The 12171-nt window shown below is 42.6% G+C and overlaps 1 protein-coding gene across 13 annotated transcripts in view; it reads left to right on the forward strand.

Annotated features, from left to right (window-relative positions):
* The window catches only part of LOC104934399 (protein tyrosine phosphatase receptor type M), a 152020-nt gene that overhangs the window by 100743 nt on the left and 39106 nt on the right, over nt 1–12171 (forward strand). For 8 of the 13 annotated variants that reach the window (XM_027290370.1, XM_027290379.1, XM_027290375.1 and 5 more), the window contains exons 15-17: nt 1232–1367; nt 2760–2789; nt 10678–10955. In XM_027290370.1, coding sequence (XP_027146171.1) covers nt 1232–1367; nt 2760–2789; nt 10678–10955 — 444 coding nt within the window. The remainder of the gene's footprint in view (nt 1–1231; nt 1368–2759; nt 2790–10677; nt 10956–12171) is intronic. The other 5 variants (XM_019257780.2, XM_027290410.1, XM_027290408.1 and 2 more) reach the window with 2 other exon arrangements.

Consider the following 12171-nt stretch of genomic DNA (forward strand, 5'->3'; position numbering starts at 1 on the left):
ATTAAATCAAAGACTCGTCGACGTTGTCTTCTACCTTCATCTTCTCACATGAAAGACCTGTTTGAGGTGCGATTGTCATTTGATGTGTCAGTATTGGAGATTTTTCTTTTTTTTTTGGCAGGAGTTAATCCCCCCTCCTTTCATGAATATTTCTCATTATTTCTGGGAGATTAAGTGTTGGTTGCCGCCGTTGTGACAACTGTAAACACACAAAAAGAGTGCTGAAGGTGTAGATCTGGAGAAGGAGTGTAGAGTTTAACTATTAAAATTCTGCTCACTTGTTGTTGTTTCTGTGAATCTCAAATTCTCCCGGGGCTTTAATGGAGGGATATTGACTCACAGCTCAAGAATCACAGCTCAAATGGGGATTTGTCACTTACAGCGTTCCTGTAAGATTAGCCTCTAACAGTATATTGGGACAAAATCAGCTCCATCAGTCCAGACGTGATTGTGAATGTGTCAGCGGTCTCAGAAAACGCTCCACAGCTCTGCCTTTTAAAAACTTATATCTAAATAAAGGGGCCTGGCTGTTGAAAGAACAATATGTCACAAGCAGCCCGGGATAGATATTTACCTTTTTGATAGGAAGAGAAAATGGCAACGCTGAGAAGAGAAGGAAACTACGCCCTAACAGATTTGTCTGACATAACAATTTATCATTCTAAATTTACCCCCGGTGACAAGGAATAATGGTGTTGTTCAGGTGGACAGTTGTCATTCCAGCGACGCTGCTTTCCTCAGAGTGCTTCTTATCACTTCCGAGGGAGCACATGCTGTTAAAACAGCCCCCTCTCTCTTTGTGTCTCTCGCTGGCTATCTCCCTCCCTGAGCTGATATTTAATGTTTTAGTTATTTCAGGCTTTTTTATCTTCTTGGGTATTATCTTTCCCGCCCTGCATCCTACATTTTTCACCAGCCCAGCAACCATTTTGCCCCAAACATGATTAACCAAGGGTAAAGACGGTGAGCACTTATCTCCTGCAGTGCAGCTTGATCCACGGAGCGCTGATGTCCACTAAGGACGGAGCTAAAGGTGGACAATATGGAGTCACTTATGGTCAAAATAAACATTACTCCGAGCCAGTTATTGTGTATTGATGTTTATGTTCCACAGAATATCAGTGTATTGATTAATAAAGCTCAGTCCTGCAGGAGTATTGATGTGCACTCTGCTGTTTGCTTCATGTAGACTCGATTCTATGTTTGATCTTTATGAATTGTGTTTTTTCAGGAGCAGCCACTCACAAACCTGACGCCGTAGAGCCGGAGAAACAAACGGACCACACGGTGAAGATCGCTGGGGTCATAGCCGGCATCCTCCTCTTCGTGATCATTTTCTTAGGAGTGGTGCTCCTCATGAAGAAAAGGTACGCTTCTTTTGTTCTTACTCGTTGAAATACTACTTGAGGATGAACTTTTCCGAGTGCTCACAACTAAGCCGTTTCTGTTTTATCATTTTGTATATTTCTCCCTCAAACGGTAGTATTGTCAGCGTCTTTCGTAAATAATTAATTTGATTATGATGATACGCCCCATTAAGGCTGTTTACAGCCATGAGATACAGTGTGCCATGAAAAATTAATCCGTTTCCACGGCACCCTCAAACAAATGCGCGAGCACTTCAATGACATTGGAGCGGGAATAGGAAAAGTGTTTTTGAGGCTTTTGTGGTATGGAGAGAGGGGGGGGGAGGAGATAAGAAAGAAAATATGATGAAAGGCTCAAAAAGGAAAGAGGATGGCCACATAGCTGAGGGCTAAGTTTACATTAGCCCCGGACCCCATACTGGAGGGAGGTCCTCTGTACATATCCCAGCAATCAGGGGAGCTAAAGCTCAGCAAATATCAACCCCCTTTTGTCGACCAGCGAGGCTTGAAGTAACACAATGTCAGTTTCTGGAGAGATTTCGTTAGTGGACACAAGTCTCAAACAAAGATTGTGAAGCACGAGGATGAATTTCACAGTAAAACTTAAGCACGTACTGGAAAGCATGTCTTAAATGAAAGAGTAAAGGTCAGTGCAGAAGATGGGGTAGATGAAGCTGAGTGGGAAGGTATAGATGTGTATTTATATAACAATAATAATCATCTTCTGTTCTTATTTTTGACTGTAATATAAGATTCTTCATTTTCTCCAGCGGGCCTTGTTTGTGTAGCGCAGTGATCAGTGGGTGGGTGTAAAGAAAGAAAGATAGAAAGAAAATCAGCACACAGTAATGGAATTGTTTTCAATTAGCCTTAATCAAACCAGAGATGGAGATGACTTCATTGGTTGAATTCTGTGCAATTTGCCGTTACCAACAGGGAGCCGGAGTTGTGTTTAGACATTCAAACCGCTCATTAAGTCTCCACCTTCGAGGTCAGATATGGTAATTCTTTTATAGGTGTATAAAATTATGTGTTCATAAAAAAGGGAGGGGGTTGGTTTTTAAGCGAGAGGATGGGTTGCCTCTGATTTGCCATCACGTACCGTAGAGCAGCCTCGATATCACTTAGAGAGTTTCTACTGTACATAACTATACTGAGCCCCCCTCCCCTCCCCTCCCCCCCGTCCCCTTGCAAAGCATGACATGACTCCAAGCGATCACCTTTGCCCTCATGATCACTAGTTTACCTCCACGTATGCCACCATATCTGATTTTGTTCATTTCTACTCTTTTTTCAAACATTAATATATTTTTACTTTTTCTTTCCTTTTCATTCCATCCCCTCCCCCTCCCTCCTCCACCGCTTAAATCCTACCACCACCCCAATCGGCAGAAGAACCTATCACTCCTACACTTACTACCTGTAAGTAACCACTTATGTGTAATGTTAGTGCCATGCTTCTCACCCACACGCTGTTTTTTCCCCATGCATGCAAAGAGCCATGTCATCCTCCTCCCTGCTCAGAGCTATTACAGAGGCCCAACTGTAATCTCTGCCGGAGGAACGGAGGAACGCCACTCCGCGACGCATCTCCACATGACGAGCACATCATACTGTATGTCACATTTGGCACGACTTCTGATGAAAGCACGCAGGCGCAGCTAACACCCCCTCGACGAGATTTTTTTTTTTAAAACTGCCACTGAAATGAAATTGCAGACATGATTTCTTGAATTTTAAGGAGTTTGTTTATCGTACGATGAACTAAACTGCCTTAATGATTGTACGGCTGCCAAACTCATCAAGAAAGCGAAAAAAGAAAAATCAATGCAGGAGCCTACTGCATTTTTACTGAGTGTGAATTTTTCATTTGCCTCCAATGATTTCATCTCTGTTGACTTGTCAAAGTTAGATTTTTTGAAGTGCCTATCACAGTGCATCAGTGCTTTAGTTGTGCCCAGAGCATCAATGAGCTAGTCCGAATATTTCACATTTTGTACACTTATGTATACACCCTGCATTTGCCCCAAAACAAAAAATCCAATAACGCTATGTAGACACTTTTTTACTCTGAAAATATAAGCATGAGCTGACCAATTTGGCACCATATGCATGTGATGATTTCAAGTCTTTCTCTACCCCTACTCCATCCTCTCACTCCCATCGAACCATCTCAGCGCTCATGCTTTTTCCTTTTTCTTTTTTATTTTTCGAGCATGTTTTTTTGGGTTACTGCACGTCCATCCCATTGATTCTATGGTGATGGTGGAGTTGTGTCTCTAGCTGACAAGACGTTTGCATCACTACTCAACTGAGCTGATGTGATCTCAGAATAACCTCCTTTCTATTTAGATGTCTTCCAACATCACAAAAACAGTAGCCGCCGCGCTGCTCTATTCACTCCCCAATATAAAAGCTGATTTCGAATCACACCTCTGAATGGTAAAGAAGCTTATTCTGTAGCTCTGCCTCCCCTGCTGTAGCTCATAGGCTCCCTCTGTTACGCCCTTTGTGATGGATGCCGACTAATCTGTCTTGAGATGGCTGTGATCAGAGGACAGAATGGAGGCTGCCTCACATCAAAGAACATCTCAGAATACACCTGGAGATAATACTACTCCGCATGTCACTCATATTAGATCACAGCTGTCTTGAACAGAAAGCCCCGATGACTTGGAGGAGTGGTGTTATCAAAGCTGAGCGCACACATTGACCGAGCTAAGGAGGAGGAGATGAGGGATGTCAGTGAAACAATCAAAATACCAGATTTGTGTTTGTGTGTTATTTGAAGTGTTACATGCAAATGGTGTTGGATTTTCAGACACCGTGCGTAGAGAGGAGATGGCGCCGACTACAAGTACGAGTTGATAGTGATTTATAGCTAATTATCAGACATGTACCTTGATGAAGAAGGGCTTGTGTGTTTGCGTTGATTGACAGTTCTTAGGTTAACCAAACTGGATGTTCTAGCTCCGAAAACATAAACCAGATCAGGCTTTACAAGGTCCCGTCAAAGAAAATCATGCATTTGTGACGTCAACAGCACCACATCCACGTTTTTCTACAGTCTCGTGTGTCAAAATGAATTGTGGGGTTTACTGTTAAGATCTAAAAGGAAGGGAACGAGTGGGCTGCGAATGTTGTGACTCCTCTCTAAAGCTGACAAGATAACAACATAATATACAGTTAGATAAGATGAAGGATTAATGATCCCCATTGGGAAAATGTACCATGACAGCAGCAAATACTAATAGATAATAAAACACTCTGAAGTCTTCATTGAAATCACGCCGATCTTTGGAGCAAGTGATACTGTCGTCTGCGCAACATGACGCCGCCTATGATGATGCCTTTTTAAACCGTTATGAATGTCTCGAAGGTGTAGCACATCATTTATTTAATAATAACAACAAATTCAGCGATAATTTGATTGATTTTTATTCACCTAGTTCCTCCGGTGTTGCTGTTTATTGTAGATTTACGGATCTACGGCACACTGTAAGAAGTACCGTGTCACGTTTTCACCAAGTACGACCTGAAGAATTCTCGATGAGGCCATTAACAGGTGCCACTGCTGTGGATCATGAGTAATTGATGTTCAAAATTATGCAGGAGCGAGTCAGGGTGTCCCATTCGATAATACAACCCCCCCATCCTCCCATCTTCTCCTTAAATCTGTCTCTCGTGTCACATGTAAGAGGCACAGGTAAGCCTGGAACCATGTTGGCTAATTGGAAGAACTCGACACGATTTGTTAAGGCTGAAGCTGAAAATGTTTTGCAACCACCGCGGAAGTGTGTGTGCTCGTTTAGTCTTCTCACCCTTGCTGTTATTAGTCCCAGGGCGTTTAAGAAAATAACTAATACGTTGCATATACCCAAAGTTTATATTGTGGAATGAATCATAGACTGCGTTCTTTAAGACTCTCTCCTCTGGAGCATCGTCTGAAGTGCTCATCTGCACTTCTAATGACAGCCTTGTTGCCAGCCATGAGATTACAACACCTCTATGATTGATGAACCCCATTAATGCTCTCATGCATTCATCAAAGTCTTTTAAAGGCACGAGAACATCCTGCCGTCGCCAAAATATGCACTTTAGGTATATTGCCAGAGGTGACTGCGGGGGCTAGCACGCAACACAACATCAGTCAGTGTGCTCATTAGGGATGCAGTTACATGTGTGATCAAATATATTACTGTCCTTTTAATCAGGTGGTCGTACCGGCCGCAGTGCCTGCTGCTGGGGACAAGAAGGAGATCAATTGGCACAGGGCAAGGGTTGAGATTGGGTCTTTATTCCCAAGAGAGTTTGATTCATCCATCAAGCGGCAGGCATGTTAAATACCGAAACATGTTCACTTTCTCTTTCTGACTGATTCACCAGGACTCCCTAGCACTCCTTGAACCTCAGATGTACGATCTAACTTTATAGATTTCTTCTATGTAATTATCACGTGAGATTAGATTAAACTAATCCCTCCCTGGAAGAACTCTGAATATAAGAAACCGCTAGACAACACTTCAAATTTAACTAGAAAAGAACAACAAATTAAATATTTGGATCACGCTGCAGCACAAACAAAAAAACTAGATTCATTTTACCTTACCTTGTCTCCTGTCGTATCAAACCTAGTGTTTACTTTCCCTTGATTAAAAGCCATCAGCAGATAATAAGACATGTGACCTACTGTTCGCATACTGAAGTTTCCCACATTGAAACCGCACAACCTGCACTGCAGCTTAATTTGCATGCATTGTTATTTTAATTAATGTCTTTGTTTGACGTTAACGCAGTAATTCATATTTTTTAAATTAACAATGGATTAAAAGACTCATTTGAAAGAGGGTCACACAGGTGGAGGATTATTCCTGACTCTGCAAACTTTATTGTTTCGGTTCACTCTTACCGCTCTCAGCATAACTTCCAGTCACTGCGGGCTGTATTGTTTCTTTTTTTGGCAAATGAATTACACTCAAAGTACGAGTGTAGGTGGGTACAGAGAGAGTCTGTAACCATAACTGTACCAAAACATACAAAAAGAACAAAGAGTGTGAATCATAAGTGAGAACAGAAAGAAATGGAAATTATTTAACAGGCGATGGACTTGGACAATATTATCATGTGTTATTCTTGACATAAGATCGATTTTATTTCTTAGATATCAACACCAAGATATCGCAACACCCCCAATGTGACTTAAACTTATAAGTTATATTGGATAGGTCCAGAGAGCAGAGGAAGTTTGATTATATCACAAAGAAATTATAACAATTTACATCATCTTTGCGTAAAATATCTATTAATGAGTCGAGTGTTACGCTTGATGTTCCCGCCTGGTGTTTTTATTGTATCAGCTGATGAAAAACAACTTAATTCGAGAGTGGCACGTTCTGTTTCCATCTGGCAGGTGGTCACTTATATCATAAATCTCTCATGGTGTGATGAGTGGATACATTTTATTGAGTGGCCTCAATGATAAACAAACCTGTTTCAATCTGTCTCTGCTGTAATTTCCCAAACTCCTGTGGCGTTCTATCAAGAAGGGAAACAGAGAACAGACTAAATAGGATGTAATTCACTTTTAATAAATAAACGGCTTCGTCTTTTAGTTAAAATACAGGCAGACATATGAATGATGATCTCCTTTCTTTCTAAATCTTACTTTTCATAATCACCTTCGCTGCACTCACTGTGTCAGAATGGAGGGGCCTACTAAACGTACCATGTATAACACAATGTGCTCAGGGCAAACACCTTCATTAAACCTTACAAGCCGAACATGCAGCAAGAATCACATTAATTGGTACAAGCCTTGCAGATTTTTGCACCTACGAGCTCTGAATGTTGATGAGGGAGGAAGCGGCTCGAGCAGAGAAGAGGATGTCTTGCATGGCAAAGTTTTAAATGCACACGCTTGGAAAAGATACGTGATTTCTGTCACAGTTTGGCAATACACACAACAGCTCTCATCAATACACAATCTTGTGACAATGAGAAGCTACTATGTAAAGATCTTACCTTGGGTAAAGTTACAATAATACAGGCTGAGGCTGTTTCTCCAACAATTCCCAACATTATTTACAGTAAATTTAATGTTCCTAACTTGGATTCTAACTAATCATCCGCCATGTGAGAGCGCACACGGCTCTTCATGATTGTTCTTTAATACAATTCATTCACGTCTTTGGATAGACGGAAAAGAAAACCGCTGTGATGGACAATCTTTATTTTATTGTTTGTTAAACAAAAGAAACATTGTTACAGAATCAATGAAGCAATCAAGGTCGCAGATATCGAACAGCGTCTGTGTTCAGAAATATTTCTCGTGCCGTTTCTCCTGCTGGTAAATAAATACACATAAGATAGGAGAAGAATGCGTTAAAGTTTGAAATGAGACACAGTGCAAACAAGTGATAAAATGCCCCCACTGGGTTAAATCAAAGACGCTTCTGTTGCCCCTCCCAGCTGCGCGTCAGTCATGTAACACGCACACACCAGTGCGCCGTGGCTGTGTGTGTGCGTGTGGATCGTCTAATGAAGCCTTCTTTGTCCCAGTGTCACAAGGTTTAGGCTGCTCTAGTGCTGAAATGAGGCCCACCATGCTGAGCTCGAGGTTTTTGAAGCTCCTGTTTTAGAAGTCGCGGCAGCGTCACCTCCCACAGAACAGACATTCTGGCAAACGTACGCAGACATACAATCCGCCGTGCAGCTTCCTTTTTTGTTGTCGCTGAACTCGTGGCGTTAGGAGCTCGGCTTACTAAGATCCTAGATATGCCAGGGCTGTCACGTACTGAACTGCAGACAGTCCCGCTAATGAGAGTTGCCTATTATAGTTACCTCGGATGTTTGCTCAGTCTTTACTTCTACAAACACCTCTGCCATCTGTCTGCATCATCCCATTCATATGCACATTCAGTGCTGTTCAAGGAAATGTGTGATTTTTATTGTCGGGCATGGCTGCAAGCAATCAGTCCTAATTTTATTTTTTATTTTTTTTGGGGTGGGGGGGGGTCTTTCCATTTGCAGCTTTGCACTATCTACGCTGACTATCAGGGGAAATGATAAATGAACACATTCATCAACACGCACAAACACTCTTACTGTACTCTTCCTCGTACTATCTCTGTCGGCATATCAGACCCTGTGATATAGTCATCTATCATTAAATTTTCCCTTCTTACAAATGAGGAGAGAATAGCGTGCCAATTAATCTTCATCTAACACCCACGGTGCCTAGCAAACATCCCAGTATTGCTGGTGCTTTCCTCATTTTTGGCACTGGTGTCCTCGCAGCCTCGTTTATCTCGTAACGCTCGTGCCTCAGCTGTTACACGGGCCAGCAGAAGCGGATATCCAAGTTGTGCAGACGCAGAAATAAGAACAGTGATACAGTATTAAAACCTGGATTATAGTGGTTCTTAATAGTCTTCTCCATGAGTGCACACAGTGCCGAATCAGTCTTAATATCGCCTGGGGTACATACAGCCCCCCCCCCTCGCTCCTCACTCCTCTCTATTACAATATGAAGCTATAACGGAAAATGCCATTTTGTTCCCGACTCTAATTGCAGATTAAAGACAAAAAGTGGGTCCGGCAGATGAAAATGTCACTACTTTGTCACTTTGCTTTCTGAAGAACGGATCCACTATTAGCCTCACGTCGCGGCCTTCAGAGCAAATGACTGTTTGAAGGCAGCGGGGGCCTGTTGCCATATGGCACGAGACAGAGACAAAATTGAATAAACAGAGGAGATTTGCGAAAACAACGCAGCAGGAGTGCATCATTAGACAGCAGTTGTCCGTGATAGAGACTGCAATTCAAATAGGCAGAGGGGTCACACAGAGAGTAACAAAGTGTGAGGATCAGTGTGAGGGCTGCCATAGTTAATTCTTACACCACTCGCTCCCCCTCCAGCTACGGAGCAGCGGCGTGCATATAGCTACAGTATGCTCCCACTCAAGCTGTTTGCCATCTTTCCGTAGTGATGGAGGGTTAACTCCTCCGAGTGATGATGTGATGCATTATTTATCGTGGTGGGGGAAATGTCTCCTATTTCTGGGAGGAGGTCAGAGGTCAGGGTCAGGGTAGCCCTTCGGGGATGAGTTAGGACACGTCATCAAGGTCAGAGGTTGGTAAAAAATAGAGTGAAACTTGTTTCAACTCAAACTTTCCAAATCTTTCTCCTCAGTCGCAGTCCAACTTGTTTTTAAGATGATACAATGTTGCACATAGAGACGATTTCGCATGAATCACAATCTCGCAGGTCAGATACAATAACAATACAAGGAATTAAACTTTAAAAGATGGTTGGTCACCCAAGGACGTGTTTCAGCTGGTTGAGGGATAATTAATAAATAATTTATTCATTAGTATTTACACACCTACAGTCCTGCAATAAATCCTACCTTCAGGTTATCATCTGTATGATTAACTTCACGATCATTTTGGCAATCCAGGCTGCAGTTTGTGGTGCTGTTGAATCGTGTTGCATTACACTTTTAGTCCACCTTGTTTATATATCGATGAGAGCAGACTAAATGTTACTAGAGATAACACAACACATCAATATAAAACCAGTGTTTTCATACACAGACAGTGTTTGTCTCCGATGGGAAGGCTGCTGCAGAGCCTGCAGCTACAGCAACAGAAGCTTGTAACCTCTTGGATTTGTGTTTTTGATCGGAGACGAACAGCAAGCAACGGGGTCACAAGACCGGAAGTGTTGCCTGATATGTTCATGAATATATCCATTGTGGGACAAAATATGAATCTGATCCAGCGTCTCAGTCAGCACAGGTGAGGTGTGAGCTCAGCAGCTGCTTTTACATAAGAATCAGTCAGGGATACGCGCGTGCATTACATGTGCACGTGTGCGTGAGTTTACTCCGTACACAATGCTCTAATGGTTGTTTGATCAGGAACGGATTGCTTGTAGGCTCCAGCACATCAACTCAAAGTAGGTCAATAAAAGCAGGTTGACTGTTTCAGTTCACCGTTCAACAACTCTAATTCTTCCGCCCCCAAATACTATAGCTAATTTTAAATCATCAGGGCCACTGATGTATTTGGGTTAGGGTGTCACACCTTTCCACATTCTCAAAGATTTATATTTCACTGCTTGAAAAAGCATCTGGAGCCTAATAAAACCTAATGTGACCACAGCTCGGAGCACATTAGCTCAGCCATCTCATTACATCTATGAGTCATCGCTATCAGCATCATATCAGATCAATTCAAGCACGGTCATTGGTGGGGTTTTTTTGTTTTGTTTTTGTCTGATTATCTTTTATTTCTTCCTCCTATAAAGGAAATTGGCCAAGAAGCGTAAGGAGACGCTGAACAGCACCCGCCAGGAGATGACCGTGATGGTCAACTCCATGGACAAGAGCTACACGGAGCAGGGCACCAACTGTGACGAGGCGCTGTCCTTCATGGACACGCACAACCACACGCTGAACACCCGCAGCGAGTGCGCGCTCACGCTCAACGGCCGCAGCGAGTGCGCGCTGACGCTCAACGGCCGCAGCGAGTGTGCGCTCACGCTCAACGGCCGCAGCGAGTGTGCACTCACTCTCAACGGCCGAGGTAAGACGGTGCCGCGTCAGGTCATCCTTACCTGCCTTTTACACTCACACACACACACACACCGAGCAGTTTGTTTGGTCAGGTGAGACAGGGATGACCTAAAAAGTCAAGACGGAAATCTTGTTTTTTAGATAAACTTTCAACATTTTAAGAGTGTCCGTATGACTTTTCTTTCTATTGCCATGATAAAGATATTTTATTTTATCTTTTACCACATCCAGTTGCATAAACTAGTGTTGAAAATTGATCAAAATATCTCTTTGTTTTTCAGTTCCCGCCTTGCTCTGACACTTTTATTGAGTCCGAGCGAATGATTTGACAGTAATTTTTGTAGCTTTTGAAAAAATGACCCTTTGTTAGCAGCGGCACTGTTCGTCAATGGGGAGCCGACTGCTTTAAAACACTTCCAACGGAGTTCACTTTGATTTGATGGGAAACACTTTGATATGATTTTGAGGAAGATTCATCTTTCTTAACAAGCCCTCGAGGGTTTGTTCTGCCCTTTTTATGCATTCCCTTTTTTAAGTTTATTGAGTTTCTCTAATTAATTTTTGTTAAATGAACTAAAAGTAAAGTTAGGCAGTGTTAATAATTTACTGTTGGGAGTCTGTTGTTGACACCTGCACTTTACGCTTGTTGTTTGAAAGTGCTAATAGCCTGAAGGGGGTCTGGTGTTTCTGATCAATAATCCAGGCTGAGAAGTCTGTCGTGAGGTCTTAACACTCATCACCATACCGCCTCCAATTCACAGAGGAAACACACAAACACATACAAGATGTGCTCCGGTGCAGCAGCCCGTTCATTTTTTCCGTCCCAGGTTAAAGTTAATACTTTGTTGATGGACAGCTCAGCTAAGTCTGCACCCAGAGCTTGACCTGGTATAATCCCAGTCAAAACCATCAGATTAAAACTCCACAGCAGCTTCTGTCTCCGCACCCCTGCAGGGGATGAGCCCCAAAGATGCTCTGACCTTGATTAACTGTCTGTTAGTGCGGATGTTCAAAACTGGCCCCAGCTCAGATGATTTAAATGCATTACTCTTTACTCCGCCTATCAGTGTAATGCCTTCAATGCTGTGTCGAATACCTCTCACGCTCCCAACGACCTTATGTGACTGTCACTTGTGTCATTCTGGCTCAAAACATCATGGCTGTCAGTCTCATAACCCAAACCCTATTAGACAGTTAGCTGTGTTGATGTTGCGTGATGAGTCCTT

Source organism: Larimichthys crocea, chromosome II (assembly GCF_000972845.2).
Source record: "Larimichthys crocea isolate SSNF chromosome II, L_crocea_2.0, whole genome shotgun sequence".
Classification (NCBI taxonomy): domain Eukaryota; kingdom Metazoa; phylum Chordata; class Actinopteri; family Sciaenidae; genus Larimichthys; species Larimichthys crocea.